At 33.8% G+C, this 19430-nt stretch overlaps 1 protein-coding gene across 1 annotated transcript in view; it reads right to left on the reverse strand.

Moving 5' to 3' along the window:
* The window catches only part of LOC143246427 (uncharacterized), an 82828-nt gene extending 63721 nt beyond the window's left edge, over positions 1–19107 (reverse strand). Inside the window, exons 1-2 of the mRNA XM_076493128.1 lie at positions 18708–19107; positions 16759–18076 (exon numbers count right to left, since the gene is read on the reverse strand). Of these exons, the coding sequence (XP_076349243.1) occupies positions 16759–18064 (1306 nt within the window). The 5' untranslated portion in view covers positions 18065–18076; positions 18708–19107. The remainder of the gene's footprint in view (positions 1–16758; positions 18077–18707) is intronic.
* Positions 19108–19430: the final 323 nt, after the last annotated feature.

The following is a 19430-nucleotide window of genomic DNA, read 5'->3' on the forward strand; positions in this document are numbered from 1 at the left end:
ATTTCTTTCTCTCCATATAATTGTACTCGGTATGTGAATTACGCTTATTCTTGTACTATGCAGACATGAACAAAATACTTCCCTCTTCCTCATCAATCAGTTGAAGTCACAACAGAAGAGACAGAAGTGTCAGTTTGTAAATGAAAAACACACCTATTTGTTTTTTTTATAGTGACTAAATACTGAATTTCATTTGTTGGCTCGGATGAGTTTCTTTCCCTTTGCTGTCCGCATAACATTTCCGGAATATCTGTTCTTGCAGATACTTGTAAACTTATCTTTTGGACTTCAATTTATCTAAATACCAGTGTCATTATATTACTGTGTGACGAAAAAAAAACACCTTTACGTACAAAACATTAGTTACATTAGATTTATGAAGGATATTAGCACTGGTATTGAAAGGCAAAGAAATCATACACATACATACATACATACATATATATATATACTCTCGTTCCTGAATATTCGGCGAGTAAAACGTCAAGATAGCAGCGAAACAGAATATCAAATGGAACGTTAATGAAAACGAAGACGTAACTTGATACATCTATACATTTATGAATATAAGTGCTTTTTTTGTTCATTTACACAAATATTATCATAATTTTTTGATGATTTTACGACCCATTTATTCCTGTTATGCACTGAATCTCAGAGTCGAAGAAATGTTATTGTTATCAGAGAAATTACTTAAAAATTTAAATGTCTTTGGAATAAGTCAAAGTACTTGTTTAAGATCTGATTGTGTGATTTTTATTGTGATTGTAGTTCAGTCTGTAAAGATGGACTAATATACAAGCAGAACGTGTGGTTCGCGTTTGACTAATCACTACAGTCTGCTAATTTCTATATTTAAATAAATATTGTTGTAAGAGGGTGCATTAGGTTAATAACCGAAAAGCTTTGAGCAATATGTAAAAAAAATATAAAACATAAATACTACGATCTGCAAAACAATGAGCTAACGAGAAGTTACTGAGTTATAAGCGATTGATTCAGTTCATTGCTAAAAAAGTTAAACATTAGAAGTGAAAGTTATCGTGCCTGTTCTACTATTATTCAGTTACTCGATCAGTTATATGTTTGCTTATCTATCAAAACTAATTAAACTAGGCTTTTGTTTAGTAGTTTATAATCAAACGTTGCATTTAGGCCTACATTTGGGTCTAGAGTTTATGTTGAAAAGATTGTTTATGATATCAGGCCTACAAGTGAAGGTGAAGGTAATAAATGTTTGAAGAAATAAATTAATTCGTTATCGTTATGTCGAACGGTTTCCTTTGAATTTCGCGTAAAGTTACACGGCTATCTACGCTAGCCGTTCCTAACTTAGCAGTGTAAGACTAGAAGAAATGCAGCTAGTCATCACCAACCACAGCCAACTCTTGAGCTACTCTTTTAAGAACGAATAGTGTGATTGACCGCCACATCATAACGCCCTCACGGCTGATAGGGCGATCATGTTTGGTGCGACCGGGATTCGAACCCGCGACCTTCAGATTACGAGTCGAACGCCTATACCCACCTGGCCATGCCGGGCCGTATGTCGAATGAACTCGCTTTATATTTTTACGATTTAACCCAACACCTTGTTTAATTATCGAACATTTTACAACATTCATATTAGAAGTGGGTTATTTTGTTCCAAATAAAATAGAACTTTCAATTAAATTGTAAGAAAATATCCTGCCACTAAACGGGATAGGAAATATGACTGGAAATGAAGAAATTATCAAAAGAAGATCAGAAGAAAAATAGGAAGAAGGAAACAGAAACTAAAAAATAGATTAAAATATAGAAACGAAATGTTTGAAAAGAATTAATAAGACAACTAAATCACACTAAAGAAAAGAGATTACTGAGGAATTACAATAACAAAACTGAAGAAGTATCAAAAGGTTAGCACCTGATTCATTCGACGAGAACCGAAGTTTCATGACGAATAACAAAACGACGGTTGCGCCAAATAATTGTGTGTATAATAACAAATATTTAATTCGAAATAAATTCTTGAACTTTCCGGAAAATACGAAAACATTATTTTGTCTTCTTTTTAAAACTACAAGTCCCATAAATCTACTTCTACCATTAATCACGAAGAATATACTGCTGTAAAAAGTTAGCTTATAACAAAAATATTGTGGTTACCAGAACTAATAAAGGTACAAGTGATGTTACACCTAATCAACGGAATTACATTAACACAATACAGTGTACACTTAGAGATAAAACAAAATTAGAAACTATTAATGTTGATTGGTTAAAGTTCACCATAAAACGTGAAAAAAAAATGAAATTATAAACATCGTAACTTCATTACAGAAAATGCTCTCGAATACATTTACCCCTCTGGTTTCCACCCAGGTCTTATGAACAGGTCACCTAAAGTTTACAAATACAACTTTCCTTTAAAATATGTTATCCAGCATCTATTATCATAGTTATAAATCGGCTAAATTCTTTGTTCCATTTCTAAATTCACTCACTTCCAACGAGTTTACTCAAAATATTTCTAAAATAAATAATACTGATCAACTTGCTAGTTTCATCATTGAATCTTTATTCACATACATTCCACTCGAGAAAATAATACAGATGATCCTAAATAAACTTTTCCCCTACAAAAGTGAAACACACAAGCTTCAATCGCCAACAGCCCCCCGCTAGTACAGCGGTAAGTCTACGGATTTACAACGCTAAAATCAGGGGCTCGATTCCCTCGGTGGGCTCAGCAGAGAGCCCGATGTGGTTTTGCTATAAGAAAACACGCACTCAATCGCCAACAGTTAGAAATATCACTTAACCTTGTCCTCAAGGATAAATCGCTTTGTCATCAGGGATTAACTGTAGGACTAAATAGAAGATGTGCTAATGGGGTCACGTTTAGTGTCCTCTCTCGCTAACATATTCCTTTGTCACGAGAAGTGTTCTTGTCTTGAAATTTGTCCTGTTGGATACAGTCCGACTCTATATAGAAAGGCCATACGTTTTACTCTTTCCAAACTTTAGTCACATCAAACAATGTTTGCATTATTTAAATTTGAAACAACCTAACATTAATTCTACTTGTAAATCTGAAAAAAAAAAGAACAACCAGAAAATTGTCTTTTCTAGATATCCAAATAAGCAGATTAGATAACCAATTCTCACCATCTGTTGGTTCGACATGACCTTATGCTTACTGTTCTCAGTAAAGCGTATATCTTTTCTAATTACCCTTATCTTTATAATGAAATCACTATCTTACTGAACAATTGAATAAACAACGGCTATCACTTGCATTTCATTCAAGCCTAATATGCAAGTTCCTTTCTCACAAACTTGAACGCCCAAAGAAACCATACACTATTGGTAAATAATCATTCAGATTCATCGTTCCTTTTCTGAGTAAGCAAAGTTTCATACTAAAGTCACAAATGTTAAGAATAATTAAAACATTTTACCCACAAATTCTGCTATAAATGATATTTAAATTACCTTTTAAAATACAAAATCTAATCAGGTCTAAAGACCTCTTACCTACCTCTGTGCGTTCCAGCATCATATATAAATACACATATGGTGGCCTTAATGCCACTTGCATTGGCAAATATTTACGTCAATTACACCTGCAAGTCTGCGAACACACGAGGGTACCATGACAAACTGGTGGCCCGGCATGGCCAAGCGTGTTAAGGCGTGCGACTCGTAATCTGAGGGTCGCAGGTTCGCATCCCCGTCGCGAACATTAAACATGCTCGCCCTTTCAGCCGTGGTGGCGTTATAATGCGACTGTCAATCCCACTATTCGTTGGTAAAAGAGTAGCCCAAGAGTTGGCGGTGGGTGGTGATGACTAGCTGCCTTCCCTCTAGTCTTACACTACTAAATTAGGGACGGCTAGCACAGATAGCCCTCGAGTAGCTTTGTGCGAAATTATAAAAACAAAAACAAACAGACAAACTGGTAAAAACTATCAAATCCATCAAACTTTACAGTTCACACACACATAATGAAAACACCAACCACTCTGTCTTGATTATGAATTTCAAAGTCACCTCACCGCGATCATCGAATATTGAAGTTTTAGTTAAAGAAAGTTTATCTATTATAAACTGTGACGCATTTACTATCAGGCCCGGCATGACCAGGTGGGTTAAGGTGGTAATCCGTGGGTGGCGAGTTTGCATCCCCGTCGCACCAAACATGCTCGTCTTTTCAGCCGTGAGGGCATTATTATGTGACGGTCAATCCCACTATTCGTTGGTAAAAGAATATCCCAAGAATTGGCAGTGGGTGGTGATGACTAGCTGCCTTCCCTCTAGTCTTACACTGCTAAATTAGGGACGGCTAACACAAATAGCCCTTGAGTAGCTTTGCGCGAAATAAAAAAAACAACAAATTTACTATTACATATATATATATATCTTAATATCAACGTTTGTGTCATCTTAATACATGTTTAGAAACGCATGTGACTTATACTGTTAAATGTGTATTGCGAAATTTCCACCTATTCACTAAAATTGTAGAAGATTCTCGAGTGTAATAATCAACAATGCACTATGTGTGTAGGTAAACACTAGTGATAATTATTGCTATTGTACATGGTAGAATTTTTAAAAACTCGTCTCACACTTATAAAGTAACGTGACACGCCAAGAGACAATATATACTATTGGTTTACTGAGGTTGGTATACTATAACTCTGGGAAGACATAACTGTGATAAACGCTTATTAACCGGAAACTTCAGATATTGATTAGAAACGTATATAGATTTCGAACATTATAAACCGTTTAACTTCAGAGAATTAACATCTGTTATTAGTATTTTTACGAATATATTATACGAAGTTGTAAAAACTCACATGTGATCAGAGAACAGTTAGCTAGCTCCCCCGTTAAGTGATTTGTACCGATATCAACTCGAACTTAATTCACTCATCGTAAACCTTCGACAGGATATCAAGGAAGTTCCAGATCAGATAGAAAACTCAATTAATTTTTATAAGATCCTAACTTTTGTATGTAAATCATTATTTGTGATAAGTATTAGTAATAACCGCTATTATAAATTGTATCAGTATTTGTACATTAAAATATATTTGTGTTAAGGAAGGAAACTGTATCTTTCAATCTTGTTGGCAAACATAATAAATTTGATATATATTAATATTTAATTAACTTCTAAATCTAAATTGTAATTTAACTCAGTGTTAGGCTATTTGAATTCATAGTAAGTAACATAATAAACTGGAGGCTCGTCCGAGATAAATTACAACATGATACAAAATGAATCCCAACTTCAAATAACAACTCTATTACAACTAAGCCTGTTCTGAATAGTTGTATAATATTATTGTATTACCTTGACCTTTGTTTATTTGGTTATCTTTTAATTTATTTCATCGTTTTATTCTGTGTATTAATTACTTTTATAAAGTATTTAAATTTCAAAAATATTTATACTTAATAATTCACCCTGTTCATTGTGGCTTGCTGAACATGGAATATCTATATTACGAAACGTTTAAGAATTAAATTCTTTTTAGTGTACTCACAGTATCAAATATTCAGTGTTGCTGCCATCATTTTGTTGTTCATTATGAAAAGGCTGTAACGGGAAAATTAAAAACGTGCATAAAAGTTGTAGTAACAAAATAAACGAAGAACGCAAAAGCTGTAGTAACAAAATAAACGAAGAACACAAAAGCTGTAGTAACAAAATAAACGAAGTACGCAAAAGCTGTAGTAACAGAATAAACACAAAAGCTGTAGTAACAAAATAAACGAAGTACAAAATAAACGAAGAACGCAAAAGCTGAGTAACAAAATTATTAAACGAAGAACGCAAAAGCTGTAGAAGAAAAAGCTAGTAACAGAATAAACGAAGTACACAAAAGCGACAAAATAAACGAATACAGTAAAACATTAGCGACAGAATACAGTAAAACCACATCTCTTTTTTTTTTCAAGAATTTTACGCTAAAAATACCGTCTGGTTTGATAGAACCCAATGTTTTATCTGTTACTGCAGGACATTCCTGCACTGCTCCAGCAATGTCATTACCAAATACAGTTCCAGAATTGAGCTTGCAAATTCAATAACATTGTTGAGTTGAGAAAACGATGGACTATTATTAAAAGACAACATGGGAGATATATCAGTTTCAATTGGAAATAATTTCCCAATGGAACTGGTGAAACAGTGAACATCAAGCTATTAATCTTGCTGACCATTTAAAAGGACCAACTTTAACAACATAAAATGATATTTTAGCTGGAAGCTTTAATAACTATAAAGAATTGGTATACCATCAGAGTGAGTAGCAATGAAACACTATCTCTCTCTGGGAATAGTCTGGGAAAACTGAAATAATTAGTTAATTAAATAGTTACATACAATGAAGGGAATAAACAGAAAAGTAATAGATCCTTCAAGTGTAACTTGACCTATATTGCCAAACGCTGAAGGTAAATACCTGTATGGAATAAAAACTCTTCTGAAAAGGTATTAGGAAAAAGTGAACTGTTATACATTTGGAAAACCTGGCCAATAAAGTGCGACTGTGAGAAATGAACAGCTGTTAATAGATCAAGGAGGCAATGTCGTAACAATGAGTTTTCGAGCCCAAACGGATCCAATGTAAATGACAGGTTAACTAGTAATCAGGAAACATGAATTCACTGAACATTTGGGGTGAAGTTCAACAGAGAATACCTCATTTACTCCAATTGAGATAAGAAATTCATTACTTAAAGAAATGAGCCCAAGGTTTTATTGATGGCAAGCTTTGCAGAATGTTGATTGACTCTAGCTCTACAGAAACAATTCTTTAACCCAACTTAACAATGAAAAGAGAGAAATTACTTTCAGCAATGAAGAAAGAAGATGGATTGATATGAAAAGCAAGAAAAAAGTTGTAAATTCCTCTTATTGTGCAAAGCTTTTTCACACCTCGTGGTTTGTGAGTAATCACTTAGAGAAAGAGTGCACATTGGGAACTGACTTCATGCTAAGACATGGATACGAGGTTAGGCTACTTTCAAATAGCTTCACATTCTAACACCAGGAAATCTTTGTGTATCACATGACAGTTACTACATCAGAGATGGAACTATCAGTGATAACAAGGAGGACAGTTACTGTACCACCAGAAAGTGTACTACTTTAACCAGGACATATAAGCAAAAAAATTGCATATACTGACTAGGCTATAGTAAAACTAAATATTCTAGCATGAATCTGAAAGATCAATGGCTAGAAGAGATTTCAATAATAAAGAATAGAATAAAGATAGCGCCCTTAGGACTATAAACACAACAAATTAAAGTCGATTTAAGTCTGGATGAGACATTACAAGATATGAAGACGTATAGGCCATACTACCATATCAAAGAACATCAGAAGTAGTCATCTTTGAGAAAAAGTGAAGGAAGTTTGATGTAAAAAGCTATGGAATAATTATATGTGATCACTTCTACATTCATTGACTTGCCTTTTTAAAAATGGATGATTAACTTCAAGAAAAACAAGTGTTTGGTAGGGGTCACATATTGCACTCACAAGAATCTATAATCTTGTTTACAAAATCCTTAAGGACAGTGGACCAAGTCAAAGGTCTTCCTGTCTGATAATATTTAGAAGTATGCCAGTAAGAAAATAGCCAACTGGGTAATTTCAAAGAAGAACTCACCTGTGGAAAGTCAACTTAATGAAGAGCCAAGGATTCCTGTTGAGAACACTTTCAGAGGATCATCGAGTAGAATCTTTCAACCATCTTCCAAAGGGAGAACTTCTTCAGAAACAGGAGAGCATGTGGCGATAAAGTACCGTCTGTATAACGTAATCCTCAGAGAAAGAAACCACTATAAAGATGTGGTGAATGAACAATTTAGTGTACTGTTTTATTTATGTATTAGGACTGCTCAAGATAATTTATAATTCAGGAGGGGGTAAAGGTTTGAGCCATATTTTAACATTAGATGCATGATATTAAAAATCAAGAAGCTTCGTTTAATATGCACAACCAATATATATATAAGTATCATTGAAGTGATGGGAAGCTATTGAGTGATGAATGAATCACAGAGTTCATTGTTAGTGTTAAAAATAAGTGAGAATTATGGCGTCGATTCTGCTATTCAGTTATCCTGTGAGTTACTTGTTTATTTATCAAAACTAATTAAGCTTGGCTTACATCTTGCAGTTTACATTGATAAACTGTATTTTAAGTTAGGCCTACAATTAGTTGGGGGGTTGTGAAAAGTTATCTATGAAATTAAGCCAACAAGTGGCCGTAGCAAACATTATTGAAGAAATAAAGTAATTCGTTATCGTTAACGCAGACTGAGCTGGGCATTTCATATACGTGACAGAACACGTTAAAATAATAGTACAAGTGTAACCGGTGTTTCGTTTGGAGTTAATGTTCTCACTTCGATCGTATACCAGTCATCATATCGCTTATTTGTATTCTGGTTGCAGTTTGAACGTCAGAGAAGTCTTCAGTTGCGTACATAGCGCTATAACAACTATAGTACAGGTACAATTCGTGACGAGAAACCCACTTAAAGTAAAAAGAGTTTGCAATATCTCTCTTTGTTAACCTGAAGATGACCTAAGAAGGTCGAAACGTTGTTCTCTGCTATATTTTGGTAAAATTGTTAATACCAATACCAGCCGTCCTGAGATGTACGTTCGGGAATTAGTCAACTGACCTTTGTCACGCTCACGGTATTAAATGTTTGAATAATGAAAAATAAAAAGGCGACTCGATAAACCATGCCTGAGAGAACACCAGAAAACAAGAGGGCAACGCCATGTCAAGTTTAAAAAAAAATGAACAAACAAATTTAAAATCAACAATAAATAGTCGCTAATCAGGGTGGCAGAGATCTATCATTCTAATTTTGAGGCTTACTAGGATCTGTAAAGCCAATGTTATAGACTTAGGTGTGCGTGTGTATGGGAATCCACTTTTATTGATCTGACACCGAAAACTGTACTCGACAGATGCTGAAAACATTAATAAAGAAGAGATTCTGGAAAGAGAGCATTCATATTTAGAAAAAACAACAACACGTTAATATATCAACTGATTATTATCTATTGTTTATCAAATTAAATGTCTTTGTATATCTTTCCTACGAGGTGAAAGTAGCTACTATGGTAGTGAACTCTTATGTAAATGAGTCTCTGTTCCGTTCTAACTTCGCGAATCTATTTTTTACTGTTGGAATAGGTAAAATTTCATCATCGTAACGTGTCGGCGTGTATCGAGGAAACTGGAATTAAAGGAGCTCGTAAATCAATATCATTAATACCATGAAGAGAGAGAGGCTAGCACCTTTTAAGGGTCAGCTGTACACCTGGATATCAAAATTCAAATTTTAAGTAGAAAATGTGATTCTAACTTTATTCTAATAACTTTTACTTTTAACCCCAAAATTATTTTAAAATTGACATTTTGTCATTTTGTAATAACATCCATTAATATGAAAAAGCAAATCAAAATAATGGACTTTTACCACGTGACTATATATAAGTTACCTGTTGTGTAAAACTTGTCTATCGATCAACCTTTAAGTTCTTAAATTAAAAATTAACTTGAGTGAAAAAATATACAAAAAGTGAAACATTCTACGTAGCTTAGCTTGAAAACTTCTCGTCTCTTATACAACGTACTTATTGATATTTATTTATTTTTTAATAGAATTGTTCAGCTTATCCAAAAAGGTATATTTGTATTTACTAAGCAACTACCATCTTCTGAGAACATAACTTTACATGCCTTATTTTGTGTGTGAGTTATAAAAGTAAGGAAGAAATGAAAAATTATATTAAAATTTTGCTTTATGGCTCATAATATGCCTTGTAAACCACTAGATGTCAGACATGTTTATAACATACCCAACCTGCCTTAGCAAACATAGAGTTAAGATATAGAACAGAACTCTAGAGATCCTGGAACGTTATGAAACACCGATACATATTTATTTTAGATACACGTACGCAGTAAGTTTCACTTATGCTGTTTTACCGTAAAAACTTAAGTTTACACACAGATACGTGCCACATGTGATCTGAGTTACAGTAACTCTGGTACCTCGTTTCGAGTAATGTCATACTAAAAACGGAATCTACGTAATTCGTACTATATAACATATAATGAGTTATAGAATATAGTTTAAAAACAGGCTGTTAACTGGCGTGAGATTTATCAGTTACATTCACAACCATGACTTATTTCGATAACTATAAACACCTAACTGTTTGAGAATACAGTTTGTTTATACAAGAAATTAAGCATTATAAATTAAACGAAATAAAAATTACGTTGTTAGTGTACTTGGGATGAACAGCTTAACAGAAACTGTAAATAAAAGATGTGATTGGAACCATTCGTAATAATCATAATCGTATGTACTGCCCATATCTTGTTCGAGAACTGGTCTTCGCAAAATAAAATATAGAACACATTTTTACGAAAAACGAATGTGAACCGAAACGTCGATTTAAAGTTAACCACACCAAGACAGAATTTCTGTCAGATATAGACAAAGCACTGTCAATTTTCTGAGGGTCATATAGTTTTGTGGGATTGAATTCATTAATATTAACAATATGAAATAGCCAATTATACTGATAGACTTTAATCACGTAACTATATAGTTTATCTCTTCATGTAGTTCATTTTAACTCTTAGTATTTCCCAACTTGAACTGACAGTTAACTAGTTACGACATCACATCAGTCACAAGACAACTACTGTTGTTGAATTGACAGTTAACTAGTTACGTCATCACATCAGTCACATGACAGTTACTGCCGTTACAAGTGTTTAGTTCGGTGAATGTTAAAACTTTTTGACCATAGTTGAATTTTCAAAATCCTCAATTGCAATTATTAAAACAGCACTTCGATAACACTCGGCATTTCTCGCTACCGAGTGGTTTTGCAAAATACTAAAGTTTGCAAAATAGTAGGCAAAATATTAAAGTTTTAAAAACAGAAAACAAAACAATATGATTTTTTCGTTACTGAGGGGGAGTTCTGGATATGGTAAATCGTCTAAACGTCATCCAGTAAAACTTAAAATTACATTTTTCAGTCTAGAATTTCTAAGAACCTAAAATATACACGATACCCGTTAAATTAAGTAACACCGTTACACATTTCTTTCAGATAAATATATACAGCAAGTCCAACTTATGCTACTTATCGTAGACCTTTACTTTCAAACATAGCAAAAAGTGCTTTACACCACGGCATATTCGTTAAAAGAATATGACCTTCGGGTAGATTTAAATATTAAAAAATCGATATCGCATGATATTCGTTGTTGGCTTTATTAAACCCTATATGTCTAATTTTATCGAGCTATTAATTTTCTATAAATAGAAACGAGCAGCAAGTTTGAGTCATCAAACACGGCACAAACTAAAAGTATTTTCAACATGAGTTTAAGTTGTTTTAATGCTCATTAAGGCATTATATTCTCTTAGAAATTATTTCATGACAGAAATAAGCAAACACATACTGTTGTGTTATTTCTTGACAAGCCTGAAGCCTTAACTTAAAGGACTGTGTACAACATTAGTAGTAACTCGTGTACTTCAGACGCTCAGAGGAAGGGAAGGGGTAGAAATGAGTATTTCATAGCTCCAAAAAGTGTTGAACCAGAAGGCGCTTGCTAGTCCCTGTCCCTCCCGAACAGGAGGAAGTTGTCATACCGCCATGACACTTGATAATGGATTTTGTCTGTTACCAGAAGAAGCATTGCTAGGCGTGACATCACAGTTTGAGCGTTATCTAACATAAACGTTTTGCCACGACACTAAATTTTACCAAAGGACGTGTTGATAAGATAATCCACAGATAGTTCGCGAGCAAACCACCAAAAGGTGATGTAGATTAACATGTTATCAACTTTGTTAGTAACAACCTAAGTTTTATAATTCATAATTTAATCTAATTTTCGTAATACTGTGTTTATAGTCGTCAGTACTGAACTTTTTCATCAAAATTACAGTTTCGCTTTTTGAATAAATATTAAATACGTTTTACAAATGCAGGTGGTGTTTTTATTAGCAGACAGTGTTACTATATTTCCGTAGGGCTGCATACAGGTTTTAACTTGTCTTAACGTATAGTTATAGTTTTCATTTAAATATTTAACTGTATTGGAAGGGTTTCTTTAAAAACATTGTGTTGCTAACAATATTTAACGTACTGCTGAAAAAGATTTATCACATCCATTTATCGTTTTCATAAATATTGAACCAGACAGTTAATATAGCAAACTATCTTTTTAACTATCGATTTAGTACACATTAAACTTACTGATTGTAGTTTTTGCTTCCATATCTATTTGTAATACATTTTTAAATTTTTTGTAATCAAAACACTTACTGCTAATTTATTTGTTCCTGAAAAGTATGCTTATTTAACACAATACTCTTCCTGTTTAGCTTTATAAATGGACTTGTTTCACTAAAGTTTAATTTTAAAGGATCCAGGTAAGTAATTGTTTTTTAATCATAAATAAAAAAATATATTCTTATCTTTCTATAGATGTCTTCATTAAGATTGTAAACTGAACTATCACATTTTTGTGCTATTTTTACTGCTATCTGAGGTCATTAACACTAAATGCGAGTGATAGAAATGACATCACATATAATCACTAAATGATGTGGAAACTTCACCTCTATTGAGTTGATAGTATCTTGATGCTTTACTAAAAGAGGAGGCAGATAAAATTCAAAATTCAATATGGCAAGAAAAGATTGTATGAAAACAAAGTTCGAACAAGTCAGATATAATAATTGCATGTCACCGTTTATGATTATACATTCATTAGTAAGATATATTTACGTTATACTTAATATTGAAAATAAATTATTCAAATTCGTCATAATCATATATTTTTCACATAACTTCAAAAACAATTAATTGTAAATTTAATGATCGTCATACTTTAATTTAATTAGTGATGGTCAACTTTTGTATGTCTTTGAATCTGAAAGTTAATAAAGATAGTTTACTAGTTATTTCACTTTTCATAGTGATACAAAACACTAAATATCTATTCACCATATTCCATTTTACAGTATATGACAATACTTGTACATCTTCGTTATTATATAGTTCTAAAATAGTTCCTATTCCATTACACTTCATCAATTGATTAGTCACCTTTCTAACAAACGTATTTAACCTTCTAATATAAGTCTCCGTATAAGTCTCATTTGTGTTCAGTGTTAATGGTCTGGGACATTAGCAGAAAGAATACCTGTTGCAGTTCATTTAATGATCAAAATGAAAGTATCCAGAGAAAGGTAAGTACATAGTTTTCTACAATCGTAATGGCTAAACAGTTATTTATCTATATCATTTAAAATTAAAGTTTAGCAGAACAAGTCAACTTGTAAAGATAAACATCAAATTATTGTATATTGTTTAGAAATTTGAATTAATATTTTTTTTAACGAGGAATAGATGTTACATAATATATTGGATGCGAAAATGAAAACAATAGAAGATGTGACTCACCAGTAAAATATTTACTTATAAAAGTTTGCAAAAAGCAAAAAATAATATCATGTAATAAAAACTATAATTAATACATTAAACATGTATTAATGAAAACACAGTTGGCTGCACTAACTGTCTTGTTCGGTATTTATGAAAATAATACACTAGATGTGATAAAAACATTTTTAACAGGACGTTAACTGAGTTATGAACAGTATCCTTCTGTAGTGTGTATGTGTTTTTCTTTTAGCAAAACCACATCGGACTATCTGCTGAGTCCATCGAGGGAAATCCAACCCCTGATTTTAGAGTAGCAAATCCATAGACTTACTGCTGTACGAACGGGGGACATTTTCTATAGAAACATGTGTAATATAGTTAAATATATAAATGAAAAATGTAAATATAAGATAAGACATGTTGAAGTCTGCATGCAGTTTGACAGAAAAATAGTAACACTGTCTGCCTGAACAAACGCCATCTACCTTTGTAAAGCATACTATATATACCTTGTAAGATCATCCCCCTATATAATCTTAGCAATACTTTATGATAATAACATTAACTGTCCGTAGAAGCTCTGTTTGCCTTTGTAAAATATATGTATGTGAAAACTAAAAAGTAATGTGTGTAAAATGAAATATTTTTCAAAAGCTCATATGATGTTATACAAAATAAAAATCGCAGTCATATGGGTTAGAGAATTAGTATATATTTAATCCTTCGTGTGCCATATGTAAGCAAAAACTATGAAGTCAATGTCATTTTGACCAACATCATCGCTGATCTTAAGCTCTTGAACCATGTAGATATGGTCACATGTTGAAACACGTGGAGACACTCAATGATGAGCTGATCATCTAATTCATTTATCTGTTTACAGAAACAGCAGAAAGACTAGCAGCACTTCCCTTAATAACACACTTTGTGAAGTAATACGATCTGCCTACAGAACCTTATTAACACAACCCATCTAGCAGCACCATCTGCCTTTGTACATCACGTGTAATACAATTATATATATATATATATATATATTAAAACTACAAATATAAGTTCAGACAGTTTGAAGCTTTTATACAGCCTTACGGAATTGTAATAACACTGCTCGCTTATAAAAACACTATCTGCCCTTGTAAAATGTATCTAATATTTTACTTATAGGTGAAAGTGTAGTTGTGATAGAACACTTTTATGAATATTAAGACACTGATGGTTACTTTAATTGTTACTATAAAGCTGATAACACGATGATCTACGTCAACTCTGAAACTATGACATGTCATCTTTACCCCCCTCCACACGAGATATCCAATGAGCTTGCGCGTTTGAAGTTACTCCTGTTAGCATTTTGTTCTTATTTTTGCATTCATGTGAACTATGTACATTGCTATATAAACCATTTTGAAATATAATTTTTGATAGAGATGTTTAAATGTTTTTAATCAACTACTATTTTAGATGAAAACCATGCTGATGTTTATTCCAGTGTGGTTTAGAATTGTTTATTTCTAACATGAAAAAAAACAACAACAACAAACAAGTCCTTAATTTGCACAAAATGCACTTATTCGTGAAAAGTACATACGAATCTGGCAGTAAGTCTACGGACTTACAACGTTAAAATCAGGGGATCGATTCTCCTCGGTGGACTCAGCGGATAGCCCAATGTGGATTTGCTGTAAGAAAACAAACAAACACAAATCTATACGAATCATGAGCCAAGAAATTTTCGTCCACATTAGAACCCCAGAAAGCGGTACGTACTGCTTACAAATTTCGTGGGACACAGTGGCTTTGCGATATGTCTGATGGCTCGTACAATTAAAATCTAGGTCAAAGTTTCATTACTAGTGTTGGCCACAGCGCATATAACCAATTGCATAGATTTGTACTTAAAAATAAACAAACAAGTTCTATGACAATAGTTTTAAGAGCTGTTGCTTCACATTAAGATAGGATAAACATTATTTGAATAAATTCTATAACAGTAAAACAAAAAAGATTAGCCCTAATTAAGCATCTCAGAACTGATAATGTTATAGGTATTCTACAGTGTATCGTAATTAATCTTAAGATTATTTTGTGAAAATAAATGTTACGTTAGTTTAATCGGTATTGTTATTTTGATAAATCTAATACGTAAAATAAATAATAATAACAAAAAAGTATGTTTATTTATTGGTAATCACAGAGCTGCAAGATAGGCTATCTGTGTTGTACTCACCGGAAGTATCGAACTCCTATTACTAGCATTTTAAGTCCTCAGACTTTATGCTTAGCCATAGAGAGGCTGAAAGAACAGTGCGTCACCTAATATTCTATATAAGGATTATTTGAAATACGCACAAAACTACACAATGGGCTGTATATTCTCTGCCAATCACAGGTCTCGAAACCCGGTTTCTAGCGGCGAGAGGCCGCAGACGTATCATTGTGCTACTGTGGACATATACATATACTCATTTTAACAATGGAAACTTTTTATGAGTGAAGTTCAATATTCTTATAACAGATACTGTTTTCAAACAGACCTGTGAATTATAACAATCCTAACTTTTCTAGCTAGGCATTTTCCTGGTAATTGCTACATACTCTGAACCAATGTATTTTATATTTAAAAACCTGGGGCGGGCGTGGTCTAGTATTAGCTGATCGAACTGTGAAGGTTTATTGTTCGCATCCCAAGGCCTCCAAAACGAGCTTCGCATTATAGGCACGTGGTTGCGTCACAGAGTAACGATGAAATTAGAGTAGCCGGAGATGAATAGTTGATTTCCCTCTAGCAGCCTAGCTCATCAGTTTGTGTAGCTTTGTGGGAGCATTCGAACACAAACAAGCAGAGAAAAAGAAAAAAAAATGTAACAAACTGGAAGCATGAACGACAATAAAAAATATATTTAACATAACAATAAGAATTTGTCTCATTTGGAGTCAGAAGTTGCACGAAAGAATTGTTATTGTAAAAATTTGTTGTGTAAGTTCTGCCAAAAGTACTGAAAAACCTGGGTAATTATTTTTTCATAAATATTTCACTTCTTAAAATTGCAAGAAATAATAAATCTTTAAGATACATCGCATTTTATACTGATCAAATCGTTCTTGAATTATGTGTACGAGTACAGACACACACCCTCCTTGTATACATGTATAGAGGCAAAAAAGTAGCACACTCAGTAAGACGGTGATCTAATGACATAAAATACAAACAAGAAAGAAACTTTCTGAAATCTTACCTTGAAATTCCTTTCTAGCAGCACTGACGTTTGTAACAATATTAGCCACGTGTCCTAGAACAGCAGCAAAGAGAAACAAACCAAACACCAATTCTAGCACGAGAAACATGTATTCTCCTCTCGTCCTCGGCCGAGGAAGGTCTCCTACGGTAGTCCAAGCTAGCGTACTCCAATAAAATGAGTGAAGATACTCACAGAGGACATCGACACAGTTTTCATTATGTGGATTAAACCAATCACGAGAACCGAATCCGCCATTTTTGGCGATGATATGAAAGAGACAAGCATTCCAATGAAATATCACCAGGAGGTAGTGGATAAGAGAGAGTGTACGAAAGACGTTTGGGTAATTGGTATGTCTTTCTGTTCGATCGAGAAAGGCCCAGAATCGATAGATCTTTACCAAACGAAGGCATCGAAGAATTGAATTAAAACCGATGGAAAGGTATAGAAAGTCAAGCGGAAGCAGACATAAACAGTCAATGTAAAACATAGTAGAGTTCATGTAATGTTTTCTAAGTCTGTCATGATCGGTTTGTAGGACTCCTTCTTCTAAAAAACCAGTTCGAAAATGAAAACAAATATCCAGTACATAGATAAAATCCGAAATGTAATCCAAAGTAAACCATGCCACTAAGGTTTCTTTGTTAATTTCTTGGAAAGAAAAACGATAAATCATTACCCAAAAGTTGTAGAGAAAGGCCACGCTAACAATCATGGACCAATAATAGCAGAGTCTTCCTGATGGATCGAAGACGAAAGTCCAACTACAGCCAATTCTATCACTGCCTGACGTAGAAGTTTCCCACCTCTCAAACTCTCGCTTGATCTCCTTTCTTCGCTGTTCTCGTGTCTTACGAGAAATTTCTAAGTCTGTGTTGACATGAGCTTTACTCACAAATCCCATGGAGTCACGTGATCTCCGCTTTAGATCTCCCGTGTGGAACTTGTTTGTCATGGTTTCTAGAAGACTTTGCCTTGACATTGACTTGGTCTTTAAATTTTCCGAAGATTTAGTGGAATATAGTGGCGATGGTGTTTGCAGTCGTGGGCTGCTGCTTAGATTTGGTCTTTGTTCCGTCATGAGCCGGGCGTGCTCCATAATAATGCCCGGAACCACACGGGGTCCATTCGAGGTTAAGGCTCCGCTTCCGTACTTAACACTTTCTGGTGTTGCATTAGTAACAACTGCTATGTCATCTAAGTCATCATCCAGGTGTAATTCCTGTTTTGTGCAGGGTGTGTACTTCACGATCTTTCCGGGATCACGGTTGTTACGCATGCTAGTGATGGACATATTCTTCATTCCCACACATAACTGTATAGAAAGAAGATATCAACATTACTGTGAGATCAACCTATAAGCGTACAGGGTTTGAACATAATGGTGATTGGCAATCATACATGAACAGCATTTCTTACGTCAGTTCCACCTGCTAAAAGCAGCTTACACTTGTAGCCTCAAAAACGTTGTAAACAAATCTTAGTAAACTTAATTCCAGAGGATATGAGGTAAATAGATAATAAAAACACAAAGTGTTAATTCAAATTATCCCGAGTTCTTATTGTAAATTGCCTGAGTTTATATCTTATATATGTCACTGGTTTTTTTTAAAATGAACATCAAACTTAAGCAACTTAAGCGACAGCAATAAAAGAGGAAAGGGAAGCAATCAGGTATAATGCAGAGTATACTCTGTCAAACTTGCTCAGTTGATAAAGTTGTTCCTTGATTTGTAGACAACGTGGTCAACCATTTATTTATGTCTTAAAGCAAAATGATGTTTCAAGTGTGAAAAGAACTGATAACGAAGCAAGGCTCATTAGTTACTTGACTAACCCTACTAAGCTTGAACTGTATTTTTACAGTATTCTGTATTCAATTTTACAAGTTTGAAACGATTTTATTTATTCAGTTGTAGTCCTTGAATTATAAGCTAAGCACTTACGAATTTCAGTAGTTCATAACTCTGGAGAATAATGCAGTTGCTTCTGAAAAGTTCTTTTTTTCAAGTCTGAGTTATGTTAGTTGTTAGATACTGAAATCCACGTTGATTTGTGAGGGAAACAGGATACATACCGTTCCTGAAACAACAGTTCAAGAGCAAAACGCAGCAGCAATAATTGGTGTTTATACGCTCTCAAGGAGGATATAGCTGAACAGTTTATCTTAACACATCATGATAAACAGAAACTTTCGCCACTTTACGTCTACAGGTATCATTGAAACAAAATCCCTGAGTTGATCTGTATAAAAACAATGTATGTAAGAGACCACACGAGACGTGAGTAAACGCCACGCGCATGATTCTTTCTATCTCGACCTAACGATAAGAACCGTTGACACCGAGCCACTGGTAACAACTGAACGCGCGGCTGAGTGCGTGAGCTAGTTTCGAAGCAGCTGCTGGGATGAACTCACTATAAGCTAAGGGTGAGCAGACTTCTTCATCGAAATAAAAACAGAAATTTATTAATAAGATTGAAATAATTTGTAAGCATGAACGTAATTATCATTATTATTCCTGTCAAATAAGTAGCTAGCCAAAAGAAATCGGGGCTCCTCTAATCGAATAGTGGAATTTTTTACTCATATAATGCAATAATGCCTTAAGGCTTAAAAGGTAGAGCGCGTTTTTGCTGAAACGAAACGCAAACCATAGGCGTACGAT

This window comes from Tachypleus tridentatus, chromosome 1 (genome assembly GCF_004210375.1).
Source record: "Tachypleus tridentatus isolate NWPU-2018 chromosome 1, ASM421037v1, whole genome shotgun sequence".
NCBI classification, from domain to species: Eukaryota; Metazoa; Arthropoda; class Merostomata; order Xiphosura; family Limulidae; genus Tachypleus; species Tachypleus tridentatus.